We start from the raw sequence: 18,646 nt of genomic DNA on the forward strand, positions 1-18,646 counted from the left end.
ATCCAGAGGAGGACCAGCTCAGGAGGGGAGAGCCCTGGCGGTGTGGGGCTGGGTTATCTATCCAGTGAGACCTCTGCGATGCTTGGGACTCTAAGAGGCCCTGCATTCCGAATCGGAATGCTGGGCCTCTGGCTCCTAGAGTCCACTCCCACCCAAGCGCTAATTGGGTCGAGTGGGAGGGAGACAATGAAAAAGTGGCCCACACAGTTGCAAATGGCTATCAATTCCCTTTTGTGACACTGTATGAATAGTAACCAAGGGAGAATTTTTGGTTATAACGTATGATGTAAATTGTGCCACACTGGTCAAAACTACTAGCCGCAGAGTGAATGAACTCATCAAACTGGCCCACACATTAGCATTTTGTGTTTTTGGCTTGGTCATGGGCCTATTGCCCTAAAGGCCAGTCCAGCCTGTTAATTGTTGTTCGGTGCTCACAACACTTACAAGATGGTTAACTTAGATCACCTAGATCCTTGCAAATGGTGTCAATGCAACACTGACAGCATCAGTGCTACACCTTCTGGAGGTCCTTGGTACCCGCCTTTCTTCTTTGTAACATCATATTTTCTATGTATTCTTACACTTCATGCAGAGGTGGAAGTCCATGCCCTTTTGTTATCTTCCAATTCAGCAACAATGTAATGAAGGGAGAGTAGGGAGGTGTGGGAGAGGAACTTATTTGACGGGCTGAATTTCCTATTCTTGATAATGTGGCCTGCAGTTTACATGATTGTGGGAATCCAGACACCTGACATGGTGACGGGTAGCTCTCTACTAAACTGCTAAGTGGGCGAGTCACCGCCGTACAGTGTTGGCAAACAGTGCAGCATTAGCCAAAAAACAGGCCCACACCCAAGCATTTTGTGCACAACAGGCGGCCGGGGGGTGAAAACAGAGACCGGGCAGGATGGCTTCAAGAACAGTCTCGAGCCCTTCTGCTTCAACTGGGCCTGCCCTGTGCCAGGGCCGAATTTATGCTAATCTCGGGCAGAGCCGAGCCCGATGGGTGAAAGGAACTGTGCTACGTGCCTCTTTCCATTCTTTCAACATGAAATCACATGCCTGTGTATTTTTATGTAGCAATATGTAGGCCGTAATCTGCCCATGTCGGCATGCATTCGTGTCCCACATTGTCTGGAGTGGAAATCCACAAATCCTGACCTGAACTACACATTTCTGACATTTGTATTTATGCCACAAATGCATTATGGTTCCTGTTCTAAACCATAACTCTCACACAGTGCGGGAGACTCTGACCCTGCGTGGATTCATATTGGAAAGGCAATACATCTCCGCGCAAGCACTCATCTTCCCTGCTAAATGAAGGCATGCTGCACACCCGACCAGACGAGTGACCTGGCACGTAGTTGCATGTTGAATGCTAGTAACATGACAAAATTATATTTTTCCATCTTTACTGGTTATCTATATAATGAATTTCTTTATTACAAGCTGCTGTAAAATACAAACGCACACGTAAGAATAATGTACCACCATTAGTATGTAAAACGTAATGCTTTTTATGTCATATTGCTGTGGGTTTGGACAGTAAATTGCACATTTTGGAAGCCATTTTTCAAAAACATTTGTGGAGGATGTTAGGGAGAATTCTCAGAAATGTGCTAATTCCTCTATACCTTAAAGACCGCCAGCTCTTTTTACTCGACTTTAGGACTTTTAATCTCTAACCTGGAGAGAGACTTTTTCCCACTTTCTCATGTATTTTTTCTGTGATTTTACTCTGTGTTTCTATTGACTTTGGAGTCTGACAAACTCCATAGGCATCATCCTTACATAGTGACACCAAGTACCTTCAGTGCAGTGGCACAGGGAAGTCTCTTGGATTTCCCCACGGTTTAAATACCTTCTCTTGGTGAAACTACTGTTTCCAAGAGCAGTGAAGTGAAATTGACTTTACTTACATTTAGTAACTTTCTAGACCCGGCACACACCATCTTACAATAGGGTGCTGGAGGGGTTAGTTAGTATCCCCTTTGTCTATTTTCTCATGTAACATTTTATGTTACCCTTTCTACAATTATTGGCTGGTGGCAGTGGTTTACTTTTAACTACCATTGTGTGTTTTTACCACGGGATGCAATTGCAGCAAGACACAGATGGGTGTCCATTTTGTCAAAATGGCCACAGTCTTCTTGTTTCGCCATTTCTTGTTGGAAAGGTCCTTCTTGAGATTTACTCTGCGTGCCAGATCAGGTTTGGTCCCTTTAGTTGTTCGGTCTTTGGCGGGATTAACGAGTGAAGCCCGCCTCTGGCTCCAGCGTGTCTGGCAGGGGCAGGAAGTGAGGGAGGTGCCCGAAACTCCCAGTGCTTAATCCCCATGGTTACAGGAATGCACCCATAGGTGATTGGCCGGCTAGCTGTCCTTGTAGGACAGCCACCCTGCTATGTGATTGACCGCTACGCTGGAATGAATGGGAGAAACCTGCATAAAAGGCCAGGCTTTTTGGCTTGGAAGGCAGAGTCGACCACTGGACTAAGGAATCCAAAGAAGAACTTTGAAGCGACGCCTGCTGCAACTCCTGGACCGTTGGTTTGCCCGGTGAAGCCTCGGCTGCTATGCCGAAGCTCCAAATTTGCTTAGACTAGAGATGCCTTACAAGGACAACTTCTCCCCTTGGGTTGGTGGGATCAATCAACCCCAAAATGAACTTGTTTGGACATCCTCTTGGAGCTGGCTGTACTTCCACTGCTGTTGCTGCTGGAACCAAAGTGCAGGGAGAGGAACAGCAAATCTAGAGGATTGCTATTAAGTCGGACCCGACCACCAGGACGATCCTCCGGACTTCCCTGAAGCAGGACTGACCAAGCCTGAGCCACCTCACCAGAGTGCTGGACCCCAGATGCGAGGAAAGTCTGAAGTGGTATCCGAGAACCGCAGTGTTGCTATTTTCTGTAGACACAAGGAGCTGAAACCGCGAAGTGCTGCTGAATTGAAGTTTGCCCATTACTGCCACCGACCTTCCCATTTCAGTGCAGGAGTTCCCGAAGTCCTCCCTCTTGTCCCCACGACTGAGGCCAGGAACACCAGGATCTGCAGAGCTGTACAGGAACAGGATCAAGCTGGCACCATTAATTCTAACCAAAGGTACTGTGAAGTTAAGAGGACTTACCTCTTCTGGTGTAGCCTTACTTGTTCTCAGTTGAGACTTGTTTTGGTTAACCTTGCAGAGTTGCTTACAGCTTTGCCCCTCACAAGCCTCCCCGCTTGTGGCCCTTCAAGTGATTTAATTTCTGCAATCCATATGCCTCTTCAAAATGTCCTCGAATTGGCCTGACAAGTTAATAAACTCGTCCATTTTGTTCATACAGGCCTCAAACCTGTCCCTGGTCCATTCAGAAGAGTCTGAAGCATCTGCAGGGAGAAAAGATCTGGCAGGAGGAGCTGGGTCATAATGTAGCGCCCTAGAAAGAGGAGAGGAGGCCCGAGAATAGCCCTCAGGCAAAGAAGGGGCTTTCCTGGGGTGAAAAATGGGAGGCGTAGCCTTAGAAAGCTTCTTGCGAATCTTGGGAGTGTTTTCGCCGATTGGACACGTTTCTGCGCGTCTTTCGGTGCGGCCGCGTCTTCCGATGCTACATCGGAAAGTTGAAGATTTAGAGGGAGCACTTGCTACAGAAGGAGATTTAACACCTTGCTTAGGCGGTTGCGCAAAGGGTGCCAAACCGCGAGGCATGAAAACCTTTCCCCGTCGGGTCCGCCGGGGAGAGTTTGGGGGTTGTGTGCTTGGAATCATGTGGTGGGAGTGTCTCCCTGTCGGTGAGATATGACTTTCCCATATCACTGCTGGCGGCATGCCTGTCGGGGACGGACACTTGGAAGCATGAAGGCTCCACAATAACATCAACGGCCTCCGAATCGGAGCTGCGGCTGCCAGCAGATTCCTTGTCTGAAGCAACGGCACCGGTGGGTGAATGACTTTCAGCCTGCATGATGTAGGCCACCCACCGTTTCGTACGCCTGTTTTTCAGGATTTTAGGCTGAAAGAGCTAACAGGCTTTACATGAGCACTCGTCATGGTCAAGAGGGAGACGCCGATTCCATCGTCTGTTGCAAGAAGGGCAAAATTTAAAGGGAGTCCTCTCCATAGCAGAGGGAAGCGGCAGCCAGAACAAGAGTAAGGGAAGAGAAGGGGTCAAAGAAAGGCATTCTCAGAGGAGAAAATACAAACAGGGCCCCACTCTACCTATTGTGAAGGCCGGGCCGGAAGGCGAAGGCCACATCATAAACAGTCGCTGAGCAGCCCACGTGGAACGTTGGCAAACAGGACCAGGCATCAACAGCCGCCGAGTAGTCGTCGAGGGGAAAGGAACCACCGAACAACAGTGGAATTATCGATAAATGGAAACAGCAATACGAGCTCTGCATTATGTGCAACCAACTACCTAGGTGTAATAAAAACAATCTGGTGAGACCTCGACAAGTGAGAGATTTCGGGTACACTACATGTCACATTAGATAGTGTTACAGTCAAGCCCATGTCGACGTCCCTTTTCGAGCTTTGAAAAAAGATGCAATATGCCGCGATTTCCCCATAGATGTCGGATTATATGCACAGCATGCGATTCTAAGCAGATTCACAAGCATCAGAAAAGCTTATTTCAAATAGGACAATACTATTGACAGAAGCATAGAACCAACCAAAAAAAAAAACTCGACATTGGTACATTTCATAGCTAGAGAATTGCTAGATCAGGCCAGGGATGGAAAAACATTTCATGAACGTTCTGTAAAACAACATTCAAAAGGTTTCTCAGGAGCACATCCGGTATCCTTACCTGTGCCACCAAGAACATGCATATCCAGCTGTTCCAGAAGATACATTACACACGTATTCACTTGGGGTAGGAGCCCAAATAGAAATATGGCTGGGAAGCAAAGAATAAAAACTAAAAGAAAAGGAGAACAAAGTCAAAGATAACAATGTAAAACAGATGCAAATCACTATATGAGGCAGCATCGCATTAACAGTTCTTCTGAGAACTATGCTGTATTACTGAGAGCTGGTACATCCCCAAAGAATAAAGGACATCTGCTACTAATACCATGCTAGAGTCAAATCACAGCATCTGGTACCATGGTGGAGTGAGAAGAGGTGATACATGTACAAGATAGGAACCATAGCCTCTATTAGACCGATGTTGGGGTACAGGTAAGATCTCATGTCTTGTACATGTAGTAAAGCTCCCAAAGCCCACATCATGAAGTGCTGATAGAAGGGACATTTGAAGGTATTAAGAGTATCATCTGCAAGAGCAATCCCATAACTTCAATATGGAGGGGTAGGGGAGCTTTCCCGGCCTACAAATCAGAGGAAAATCATTGACATACTTCTTATTTATACCCTTCTTTGGAGGTTTGAAGTCTGTCATATGACAGGAATGAAACACAGGATCTCTATCTGATCTGTACATCTTAATGCCATCTTTGGAACCCAAGGAAATTGCACAGGCCCCAGATATAAGCACCATTAAATCCAGGAGCATGGAATTCCTGAAAAACATGCAATGGCCTTCATAAAATAAGACCCTTGCAACTTCAGCAGCACCCACAAACTCCATGTGGGATTTGTGAGAAATGGAACAGGTCTCACTAAATACTCAGCTCAACAAGCCCGGCATGATCTAACCAACCCCATTACGGAGTGCTAGGAAACAAGAAAGCATGCTGTTGTAATTATGCACATGAACTCTTCATAAAAATGTTGTACAAAGCATTGTACATTGATTTCCAGTTACTCACCAGTGGCTACATCGCGGGCACCGAAAAAGAAGTCAGAGGAGAAGAAGGTGACCCCATAGAAGGCGAATGGGGGGAAAGGGACAGCCCGCCCACAAAGGTTGAAGAGCCAGATGAGGACACAGGAGATGCAGAAGTATACAGGTCGGCTGTAGGCTATGATCCAGTTGTGACCCTGCAAACAGAAAGGCGTTATCAACACAGGCACTTTTGATACACCTGCAGATCAGATCATTTGATCCCAACTCAAGTAGTGCAAGCTGAGTTCTCGCAAATGAGCTCCTTATAAGAACTGTTGACCGTGTCACATGAAACGTCTTCTTACATCAAACCTCATCATATAACTGCCTTTGATACTAAGCAATACAATAAGCCAAGCTGCAGATTACTTTAAAGTCTACTAAACTGCAATAATATAAAGAGATAAACATAAATTTGTAAACAATTCAGAAAACATTCTATCTAGTTTTTTCTGTCTTGACAAAGGGAAAAAAGGTATGAAAAATAAATCAAACGTTACACATCACATTAACTTCTACAGTCTTAGCCATCATACAAAGGATTGAAAATGGCATTCAGAAGACAATACCAGAGAATGTGTCAACTCAATGCCAGACTACAACCTCTTCTATCTTTCTATCTAGGTAACTCCAATTTTGTCTCTTTTCGCACCAACATTTTTATTATATCTGGAAAGAGTAGAGGATGCAGAGTAGAATATACGTTATGTTATCCAATGTTAATATTGAGTTCCTCACTACTGTAGTAGACTTACAGTGCCTGGCCTTGTCCATAATGAGGCATATTGAGACCCTGTCAGGATGTTCCCAGACCTTAGTCTGTGGAAAGTAAGTGGTGGGTTGGGGAAGAGGTGATCGGCAAGAGATATTAGAGAATAGAATGACCAAAACCAGAGAGGAAAAACAAATGGGATGAGTGGGTATGGTTGCTGAAGTAGAGATGCCCGTTTCTTAAAGGTGCTTACTTACTGATAAACATGAGTGAAAAACTCAGAGCTCGGTTTAGAGCAGAGTTTTACTGTGATAGCAATATCCAGACCCCATGAAGCATTGTACTAGATGCAATTAGTTGGTGAGTGTGTTATGATGGACTTGGGAGGTGCTCATCCAGCCATAATAGCATGGAGGCTTTCACCAGATTATTTAGTAAGAAAAAAATCCCTATCAAGGGAGAGCAATGGTTTTGCTAAGCCAGCGGACAGAATTGTCAGGGCCAAGAGTTGGACATGTATAGAAGTATGCTTGGGGAGAGAAGGGCAAGTGTTAGGGATGGTGAAGGGGAGACATCATGGACTTGTGTCCAGCAAGAGTACGTTCCTGCAAACTATGAGCTAGATATAGTTCACTGTACCATAATAAAATAACAAAATAGCTCAAGCGACCAACTACTCAAGCTAGGAAGACAATTACAACCCTAAACGGAACCTTTATAGCCTCTTGCAGGAAGAACAAGACACATTGGATACCGGAAAGCACCATCTTCCAGAACAGACAGAAATAAACACACAGGGCGAGTTGCTTTCTCATTAAAGCTCATTCCATGTCCAAATGACTATAGTATCAATTAAATACTCCTTTAGGACAGCACTTGCTTATTCTTTGTTCTACTGGATTATTTTTGTGAACCTCGCCAGCAGGATGAGAGGAAGAATCACCCACAAGCAAGATTACCTTGACAATGATATTACCCCTCCACCAGCATCTTGAATATTAATTCCACCTGGTTTTTATGTCATGGGCACCACAAGGATTGTATACTTGTCCAAGCCCTAGGCTTGTGCTTCTGGACAAAGTGCTTAAAGACACAAAGATTGTTTTTGGCTTAGCAATGATCAGGATTTTGAGCCTTCCACTTTGTCATGGTGAGCCTGGGCATAAGTTCTTCTACTTACTTCCCGAGGCCCCCAGCAACATTTGTTGCCCTCTTCAACTTGTGATTTTCTGCCTCTACCTTTCCTCTTTTAAACATGCTTCAATTCTTAGTCTTCTCAAAAAGCCTACACTCGACCCTTCCATCCCTCAAATTTTAATCCTCTCTCTCTTTCGTGCATTTTTTTATCTAAACTATTAGAACATGTTTTCTACACCTTTTGTCAACCAGCACTTTCTTCTATCTCCCTTATAATCTGGGCAATAGTTCATTCTACAGAAATGACCCTCTTGGCGGTCTTTAGAGTCTCTTCTGTCTTCACGCTACGCTAAACTTTCTTCTCTTCTTGTTTTCTTGACCTATGAGCCGCATTTGATAGAGTCAACCACTCTATTCTTCCTTTAGTCTCCTTCATCTTGTTTCACATCTACATCTCTGACCGCACTTCCTCTGTCTCATGGGCTTGGTAGTCCTCCCTTTTTCTCATGTTGTGCCCAAGGTTCTATCCTTGGTCCTCTCCTATTCCTAGACCTCTCCTCTTGACTCCATCATTTCTTCCTTCAGTTTCTTTTTTCTCTATGCTGACTCACAGATGTTCCTCTTTCTTGGACTCTATCCACTCTTCCCTCTATGCCTGCCTGCTTTCCATCCCATCTTGGAGGTCTTCTCATTATTTACATCTCAATCCTTCAAAAAACAGAAGTTCTTTTCTTTCCTGCCTCTACCATTACGCCTCCTCTTCCTCCTTCATCCGTATCCTTCCCCTTTCTTCTCTTTCAATTTCTAACTCTGCCCGCAATCTCAAGAGGCATTTTTGACTCTTCTCTCTTTTTCATCTCATACCTCCTCTCTCGCTATCATGCTTGCTGATATCAATTATTTAATATCCGTAAGGTTCGCTGGCTCTTAACCTTTCATGCATCCCAACTCCACATTTGGTCCTTAGTCGTTTCCTGTTTTTTCCGCTATTCGAGTTTACTGCTTAGTCTTCCTGCTAAGCTTCTTGCCCCCTTCACTCCATCTAACATTCTTTTATTTGCATTGTCTGCACTCTTTCTCCTTATGATTCTATCTCCACAACCTTGCACTCTCTTCGCTGGCTGACTTTCGAAGCTCGACTTATGTTATACTTTTTATGTTTGGTATTCAAGTGTCTTCATGGTCTTGCACTCCCCTATCTTTCCTCTGTCTCCTTTTATTTCCCCTCCCGTTCCCTTTGTTCAGTTTCTTTTTCTTCTAATTGATCCTCGTCCCCCTTGTGCCTCTTCTCATTTCCACTCCTTCTCTGTTCTCGATCCAAAGCAGTGGAATGCCATCACTCTGCCTTTTCGGTCTCTGGCTGCACTTTCCGTCTTTAAAACTAGAGTGAAAGAGCATCTGCTCTCAAACTGATTCATCAATTCTCATTTGTGTACCGCTATTTGAACTTTAATAATAATAATAATAATAATAATGTTAATAACATAATAATAATAATTTGGCATTTATATAGCGCTACAAACCCTCAGGTATCTGAGCGCTGCTTATTATTACCCACGGTGTGTGGTGCTCATTTATTGACCTCGGAAGGATGAAAGGCTGAGTTTGGCCCCGCTGGGATTCGAACCTGCGTTAGCAAGCTCTGCACGGATGTCAAAGCGAGCGCTCTACTCGCTGTGCCACGAAGTACTTGGGCAATAAGCACTATGTAAATAAAATAAATACAAATAAAATACACATTTGGGATGGACAGTATGTCAGAAATGCAAATTTGAAATGTTTGCAAATCCATCCCTGAAAAGCAAGCATATGAATAACTTATTTTGTTTCCTCATTGGGGTCATGTTTGCCACATGGATGTTTTATCCCTGACCAAGCCCTAGGCTTGTGCTTCTGTGCAAAGCGCTTAAGAACACAAAGTATGTCATTGGCTCAGCAGTGTTCAAGCTTTTGAGCCTTCCACAGTGTCATGGTGACTTGTGCATGTGGAAGACATGTCCAAGAAAACACAGACCGCAAAACATGTCTACTTACTCCACTATGCCCCCAAAAAATGAATAGAACTAAACAAGGAATGAAGGACCAAAAGTGATTAGTTAAGTTAGAACTCTTGTTTTGAGGATTCTAGGGTCCCTTTCTAGGGCCCATCAACCTTTTGCTTTTCCTCTCCTGTCTTTTGCAGTTCCTTGACTTGTTTTTGGTACCCAGAGGCTGCAATTATTTCCCTTCATACCTTAAACGATAAGGTATTGTGTTGTCCCTAAGATGCCTAGTGCCAGGGCTGCCTCTCAGGCTTTCCGTTTTTGCCCTAGGGTGATTTTGCACCCTACATAGGTTTTAGGGAGTAGGTTGGTGACAGCTTTACTTTAGTTTTGGCGTCATTAGGGGTGCAAGTCATTTTAGCGCCTTGGTAACCCAATGCAGCTTTTTGATAGCCATGGGGTACCAATTCTTTTTTTTTTTTAAGTCCTGATCTCACCTATTTTGTGTTTCATTTTTTCCCTTTGTCTAGGTACGACAAGGTAGGCAAAAATGGCTGTTCTGGTGAAGTGGGCTACATTAGTAGTCTCCATATTGGTCCAAACGCACCTTAGCCAGTATAGGTCCCTGGATTAACCCTCTAATTTCCTGTGAGGTTGACTAAGACTATGTGCCAGTCTTACTAACCAATCAGTACGGTTCATCATCTGAGCCTTTGGCAAGCCCCATTGTGCAAGGGAATTTAGGGGGGTTTGTTTTGTCCCTGTAGCAAGCTCTTGCTTTCTTGTTCCTGTAACATGCGGCTGGCAGGCAACCAACATTCTGAAGGAATCTTTCCAGGGCATCCCGCCGTTTCTGACATTTTTAAAGGCATCACTTGGCAATATTTGCTAAGTGGAGTGGCTTGGGTATATCCCAGTCTTGTGTTTTTTGCCACTAGCAGTCCAACAGGGCTTCCTGAACACTCCTGGTGACTCCCCTCATCTGCTGGATCGAGCCCTCCCACCGTGGAACCATTTTGTGGGTCGTTTACTACTGCATCCAGCAATTTACAGCTTGGCTGTGGGTCGTGGCTGTCGTACACAGGGGTGCTGAAACTTCATTACTCCATCCGATCGTCCGCTTGGGATGTGTGAGAAGCCTGAGGGTATTCTCACCCTTAAACTCCTTGGATCATCTGCACAGGTGAGCAGGGAAAGGCCACTGCTATTGGATCCCAACCCTGGGAGTGAAGAAGCAAGGGAGGATCATCTAGGTGGAGGGTCCTTGAGGAATAGGAGCAGAGAAACCCTGGATGAGACATGGTATCACTCTTTCCCCCAATGACGACCAACCCAAACCTTCCCCAACCTTTATAGGTTATTGTAAGTCGGCTCCCCTTGTTTCCCTACACGTAAACCCTGACAGTTCTGAGACGAAGAAGATTTAACTAAAAGCAATGAAGACTAAACTCTTTCACCACTCTGGTACTGGGACGAGAAAGATGTCTGCTAAGAGCAGTGAAGGTCAGGCATGTCCTTTTAATTGTGGTCAGGTAGGGCTGATTGGACACTCGCACCTGCAGCCTGCCAAGGAACTGCAGGTGTATAAAAAGAGACCAGCCCACCAGCAAAGAGAGCAACAAGAACGACAGTAGAAGCAGCAGGAAGGCCAGTGGAAGCAGCAGGGAACTTTCATTGGAAGCCACGCTGATGAGCTGAAGTTTGCAGAGAGAGGCGATCTATGTAAGCGTGGCTTAGGAGCTGGGGTTCCAGGGAACAGATAGAACTTTGTGAAGGGAACAGTGTGGAGAGGCTGTCCTTTTTCCCTGTGGCCAACATGCTCATTCCCCTGTGTCGGGAGTATACCACAGGAGTGCCTAATGGGCAGGAGTTGGAGCCCTGACATGGAAAGCAGAAGACCGTTCAATCCATGCAGGATGGGAGGCCTGTGAACACGACCAGTGAGTTTCTAACAATTATGAAACCTGGTGCGCAAGCATATAAACGTGTCTGTTTGAGGAATACATTGTATCGGAGTGGATGTGTGTTTGAGAAAACATGTTTTCGAAGGCCTCCGATCCAATCTATTGTCAGACAGTGAAATACTAAGAATACTTTGTTTCAGAGTGGTTGCGTTATGGAGGAAACACGCTCTCGAAGGTCTCCAAATGCCCTAGTGAATGAAAGAAATTATACACAGTGGGTTGAATGAAGAGCGTGCGTTAAGAGCAACCCGTGCCTATTGACTACCGAAACTAAATGAAAACCTTAACAAATACAGGCAATACACAACGGGTTGAATGGAAAGTGTGCTTTGAGCACAACCGGTGCCTATTAAATACCGAACTAAATGAAAACCTTAACAAATACAACCAAAATCTACTGAATTTCGAACTGAGTGAAAACCTTACCAGAAGAGCAAAACTGGTACATTTTAAGTTCAAAAGTAAAACAGAGCTTTACACTGAAGTAAAACATCATCAGATGTTGAATTCTAAAAGAAACTTTCAATCCAAGTGAAACCAATGTATGCTCTATTCAAAACTGAATGATGTGAAAACTGCCTATTACATTTAAAGCAGAATTAAGACTTTAAAGTTTATTTCAACACAGCTACAATTTCTACATGAAAACCTAACCATACAAAGAAGGCACAAGAGTGACAAAACTTTAAAGAGATAAAGAATATTTTTGTGCTGTTGAAATTAAGTCTTGGGGAAGGGAAGCCTGAGACTTGCTGCTGAAATTAAGTCTTGGTGGACGGGAACTCTGAGACTTAAAACCTTTTATTGAATTGAGTCTCAAGGTTCTTTTGTGCTTGGAACTGTGTTACTTGGAACATGGGGAAGGGAACCCTGCGTACTGGTTAAAAATGTATCATCCTGAACTCAACAGGTCATTTTGAGACTTTTTGTTGAAACTGCTTAATACTTGGAGAAGGGAGCTGAAAGGAAGCTGTGAGCTGGAAGAGGCTCAGAACTTTGTTTTATGTGGTTTCTTTTGGTTGCTGACATCCCTACACATTGTACAGATTAGTTGTGAGGGCAAGTATAGGGTTTGGACACGGACAGATTCTTCAGTTGAACGCCTATGACTCAGACTTTCCTCAGTTTTATTTAGGTAGGGAAATCCCACCTTAGCATAGTGCAAGTTAGGCCTTTTTCCATCCTGACATTTAAGTTAATAAAAGTATTTGTTTTGAATTCTGAATCCATTGTCTGTGTCTTGCTTCATGATGCCTTCACAGATGTCCAAGGGGTCCGGTTGTCTCTATCCTGGGAGAATTAATTTGATGCTGTGCTGCTGCCTTCCTTGTTTGTTGAGCTGCTGGGACCAGCAACAGGTCTAAATCTCTAGGAATGCCCTCTAGCTCCCCAATGCATCCTGTGAGAAACCTGAAGGTGTTTCCCTGACTAGTCCCTGGGATCTGTCATCCAGGTGGCCAGGACATGTCCATCGCTATTGGATCCAGTTTCTGGGGGTGGGCCAGTGATGAAGGATCACCTGGATGGGGGGTTCCTCAGGGAGTGGAAGTGGGACACAGACGGGTGAGATGTGGTATCCCCTTTCTTATAGCACCTGTTCCCCATCCTACCCAGTAGGATATTCAAACACTCTACCCCCACCCCTTTTTTCCAACATGAACACTTTCACACACCATGAAAGACGGACAAACGCCAGGCAAATTCAGGCAATTGACCAGAATCCCACACACCTGACGATCCTTTCCTTTCCCCACAGGGATAAAAGGTGGCGCACAAGACAAGCAAGGCAGACCGCACGACGAGAGAGCTAACGCAGCATGGCAGTTCAAGAGGAGGAGGAAGACGGCACGAATCAAGAGGGTGACAAGGAGAATAGCAACCTTGTCCTTTCCGAGCCAGGCCCTTGAAACCTCCAAGGAAGGAATCGCAAGTCTGCGAACAATAGCCAGTGTGTGTCGCAGCAGATGTCCATGGCACACAGGGCCCTCCTCTGCTGATAACCAAGCCGGGGAGCGATGCTTGCCACTGTGGTACCGAACTTAACTCCAGAGACCAGCAAAGCCAAGAGGTTCATCACAGCCGGTGAGTCGAGGGGAGAGCCGATAATAAACCGAACTGTGTTGAACAAAAGCTAAATGAAGAAAGTACAAAGAACTGTTAATGTGAGGGGGGGAAACCAGCTACAGAGGAGTCTTGCACCACGTGGGTGCTCAAGCAGGAAACTCTGGGTGACTACACAACTGTTCTACCATTGCCAGAAGGCCTTGGGAAACGTGAGAAAGGGGACAAAAGTGATCATACAGGAGTATAGTAAAATCCTCTGTACAGTCGAAAGTCTTTGACCGGCAGATGATTGTGAAGCTAAGGGAAGTGAATCCTGCATTGTAAGAATTGTTCAAGAAATTGTTTAAATTGGCAAAGTTAGCAATTGTGAAGCCGACGGAGGGATGCCGATAAAAGGTAGCGAAGCCAAAAGTCCCAATGAATAGTGTGTTACAAGAGTGAACCCGGCAGAGGGATGTCCACAGTGAACTGTTTAAAAACACATTAAGATTTGTGAATGTCACATATGAGATTGTGTTGAAAGCCGTAGTGAAGCCGATAGAGGGAGGATAGTATTAGAGAAGGGTTTGTGCCCGGAAGAGCTTTTGATATAGAAGAATGAAAATGTAGGTGCAAGCGTCTTGTTACACAAGTTCAAGATCCTTAAAGTTCCAAAGATTCACTCACAATGGCGATGAACGCACTGAGGAAGCCCAGGTGAGAGCTGGTCAGTTCACCGGTTGCTCCAGGGACACTTCCGAAGGCTAAGAAGGCACAGACCCTCGAGCAGGAATCAAAGCTGGTTCTTCTCACCAGTCCAGGGGTCAAAGCATAGACAAGGGTCTTCTTGAGATCAGGCAAAGGAGCAGGGCTTCACCGAGACTTCACTGGAGTTGGTGCTGGTAAGCTGCAAGAGTCGTCACCTGGCTGCTCTTCTTCGTAGAGTACATAGCTCCTAGAATATCTGTCGAATGGCTGCAGGAATGCTTCTCTGATCTATGATTTGGGCTGGGAGCTTGTCAACCCAGCAATGGCAACGATCTGTACAATTCAAACAGGCAGTGGCGATCAAATCATGGATAGCAACTGGCCACAACATTTGTCCAGCAACAGACTTTTAGGCACCTGGATGTGTACTGGGACAAGACAGTCCCAGCCCCCACATTCGGCTCTCACAAACCACCCCTTACCTCATGAAAGCAGCAGCTTTCCCCAGAAAAGGGCTTGCCATATGTGTCATTTCCTGACCTGAGAAGGTAGAAAGAGGGTCAAACAACAATATGACCACTGGACAAGCAAAAACATTGTGACATGGCCATTTTAGGGTGATATCCACCTTTATTACCCATTAGAAGTGAATGCAAAAGTGCACACGTAAAATTACATAAACACAGGAGTACAATATCCAATGCCACCAGTTAATCCTAGGCACATTGTAAAAGTAAATAAAAAGCCATTATAGAAAATGTTATAAGGATACAAAGTATCCTAACTGTTCAGAATGATTTCTAAAATCAACCCTGGTGGGCAGATTTTAGGAGGCCACCTTATTTATCAACAATAGGGAGACTCTGAGACTTAAGACACAACCCAATCAAGGAAGTGTGTAGAGCAGTTAAGGCTTAATCTCAGGAGAGTGTGAGTTGTGTGTGCTCTGGGGCCCTCAATGAGTCCACACAGGATAACACAATAACTCAGCTTAGGCAGGAGGAACAAAGCTCCCAAAGATGATTTGTCAAAAGACAGGTAAGCTCTCCTCGCTCTTCCAGACTAAAGGAGAACCCAGGGGCAGGATACTGGACCAAGATTCAAAAACCAAAAAGGTAAGTAAAATGGAGATAGGAGACAAAGGACTTTGCACCCAATGCTATCCCATGGAGAACACGGGGGACAGGCACTGGTATACTGACTTACACCCCACCACTCTTCCCCCTCTCCCCCCCATACTTCAATTTTTCCAGGGGTCACAAATTATGGTATGGGAGTCACTGGGAGCCTGGTCTTTCATCCTTTGTTCGGGTGTGGCGTGCACAGGGGTTGCAGGTTTGTGCACTCTGCCGTTCGGATGCAACAGCGAGATGCAGCCCAGTCGATAAAGAAATGCAGACTATCACGATGCAGACCTCTTCGGGACACTTCACAGTATGGAGGATGGAGAGTTCCAACGATGATCACCGTTTCCAGGCGACAACACACATCCTTCCAGTCGTGGTAAAAGAAGCTGCTACAGGGTAGGTTTCCTTGATGATAGGAAGCTCAGAATTCGGTAGAAGGCGTCTTATGGCACAAGCTGACTACCACAAACGTTCCAGAAGTCGACACAGAACGGTGACTATTCTGACAAGGTAGCCCACGACGGACCTCCACTGGGCAGTCCAGGGATACTTTCATGGGCTCTTGGGGTATGCAACCTCGAGAAGTATTGAGACTAGTTGGTGACTAGTTCAAGGGTTGAAACACCAACAAGGGTCTTCTGACATCAGGCAGAAGAGCAGGGCTTCACCGGGCCAATCACTGGAGAGGATGCTGGTGCACTGCAGAAGTCCTCGGGTCGTCAAAAGGCTGCTCATCTCTGAAGGAAACTTGGCTCCAATGGGATTTCCAGACCTGGAAAAGCAAGAAGGCAGCCATACTACAATATAGCCAAAGAACAACTGAAATGTTTGCGGCACAGCCAATTTAGGGCACTAGCCACATTTCGTAGCCACGCGTGGTAAATACAAATATGCACAAGAAAAAATAAAGCAAAAACGGTAGAAATGTAACTGCCATCACCAGCTTTTCTTCAGGCCTATATTAAAGTAACCAAAAATCCCAAGTGTAAAAAGTTAAGGAGATACAAATGTAACCCCATTGTATTGCAAGGTGTTGTGTGCAATGTCAAAATACAAGATTTGAAACTGTCTAGTCAAGTTTCCCCATAACATGAGCAAAAGGCAAGTGAAGCTGAAGACTTAATTACCCTTCAAAAAGTGAAGTCAGGATGAAAAACAAAGCAAAAAGAATGGTTTTGTGATGAAACGGAGAAATTCAGCCATTCTCCCCAAGGGGGAGCCCCCCCGCTGCTCCCCAGCAGGACTAGGTAGGTGAGCAAACTCTGCAACATCCTCCCTAGGGGTCGAGGCAAGTGGGACAACACTGGGAGAAACTCCACTTTAGGGGACAAGGACTCCCATTCTTGTGAGGAACACCCTTAAGCTGTACAAACTGAGGGCTTACTTGGGATGCTCTAAATTACCAGAAATGTTTAAATACCAAGACTGGGACAAAGAAACACCGGAGATGCCACGATTTTATGGAAAGAGAACATGTCCCTGTAAATCAAAATATCCAATCCCCTGGGACGAGTATGTTGATGAACATGCACTCTAGAAGCCAGGGAGAGAGAAGACAGAGAGGAACGCATACGCAAACCTGGGAAAGCCCTAAGTTGCGCAACACCTGGAAAAGACGGAACCAGGAAGCCTGCAAGTTTCAAACTTGCTCGATACCGAAAAGCAGGACGCCAGAGCTGCAGCAAACCCAAAGCGCGAGAAGCCGATAGGGCAGGAGCACAGAGGAAGGTAGTGGAGAGACTACGAAGGAGGATCTTTGGTGTCAGCTCACCCTCAAACCATCACCAATACAGAGCCACAGGGTGTCTGGTCGTGCAATGGAGCACCGGGCACAGTGCAGAAATGACAGACCACGAGGAGAGAAACACCAACGAAGATAAGGTGGTAGCGGTCCATGACAGGAGAGAAGGTCCCTAAGGAACAAAGTTCCCGAAGATGCTCTCCTTCAAGAGCGGGAAGCACAGGAGGTTGCGCTGGAATCATTATATTGCACCAACAACTCGTCTTAGTAGAAGCCGTAAGACAATGTCAACTTCGAAACAAATGAACTCAGAACGTTGTGAGTAATGAGGGAGACGAACAGTGGATAACAATACCCTTGAAAAAGGGGAAAGTAACTCTATATTCTATACAAGAATAAAATAATAACAAAAAGAGAGAACGTTATGAGCCATATATAAAATGAAGTAAATCAAAATAAGCTTAACTATAATTGCCCAACAGGGAAAAACTATCAGAGTAATAGTACCATTCAAGTATAAACTGAGACCAACAACCAGGAATCTATATCTTATAAAAGATCACCAAAAAGGATTCCAAAAGAGGAGTGAAAACTCAATAGCCCGTTTGAAGAACTACAGAGACTGATCCAAGAAGTCAAAAGAGACTATTTGAACATTATGAATCAAAAGAATCCTACAGACTGGTACTAGAAGTCCCCTCAGGAGAAGAAAGTAATTCTCCAGACCAATGTTAATTTTTATAGGGGTGGGGTCAGTTAGGGTAGTTTTGGACAGCGGACATATTTCTGTGTACATTCACGACTGCCTGACGAGCACCTTAGTTAATTACATAGGTTGGGGCCTCCCATAGTGATAGGGAAAGGTAGGCCATATAGTGTTACTTTAATAAAATATTATGTGTATGTGTACTTCTTCTGACTCGCCACAGGTTCCAGAAAACTAGGGAGGGAAAGTTCAAGAAGAAAATCTTTCCTAACACTAACCGTAATTCACCTCAAGGTGATGTGTGCAATTGTAAAAATACAAGAAATTCACAAAGAGAGACAGTCTTGTGGACTAACCAGGTTCCCCATAAGAATGAGCAAAAATATAAGGTTGGGAAAGCAGAAGGCTTTATTGACCTCCAAAAAGTCAGAACAGGAGTCTAAACAAAGCAAATAGAAAGGGTGTCCCACAGAAGTCTATGGGAGAAAAGCAGCAAAACGAAAATCTTTCTTAACACTTGGTGCTCGTTATTGTTACAAGACAAACGATACAGATTTAGGTTTACCTGGAAGGAGAAGCTACCTATCGCAGAGGTCCAGGGGACTCAACCAGACAAGGTACAGAGACTCAAGTTCCACCACCAGAAGTCAGGCCCAGGCCGCTGGCGGTATGCACTTTACGCCCATAGGAATGAATGGTGGACAAGAGCATCAACTAATAAGTCCCTACCCAAACCCCCTTTCCCTTT

At 45.0% G+C, this 18,646-nt stretch overlaps 1 protein-coding gene across 2 annotated transcripts in view; it reads right to left on the bottom strand.

Annotated features, from left to right (window-relative positions):
* Positions 1-18,646, bottom strand: part of PCNX3 (pecanex 3) — a 1,956,057-nt gene that overhangs the window by 1,081,640 nt on the left and 855,771 nt on the right. For both annotated transcript variants that reach the window (XM_069644841.1, XM_069644840.1), the window contains 2 exons: positions 5,762-5,933; positions 4,798-4,908 (listed from right to left, as the gene is read on the bottom strand). In XM_069644841.1, the coding sequence (XP_069500942.1) occupies positions 4,798-4,908; positions 5,762-5,933 (283 nt within the window). The remainder of the gene's footprint in view (positions 1-4,797; positions 4,909-5,761; positions 5,934-18,646) is intronic.

This window comes from Ambystoma mexicanum, chromosome 2p (assembly GCF_040938575.1).
Source record: "Ambystoma mexicanum isolate Mex_15411 chromosome 2p, UKY_AmexF1_1, whole genome shotgun sequence".
NCBI classification, from domain to species: domain Eukaryota; kingdom Metazoa; phylum Chordata; class Amphibia; order Caudata; family Ambystomatidae; genus Ambystoma; species Ambystoma mexicanum.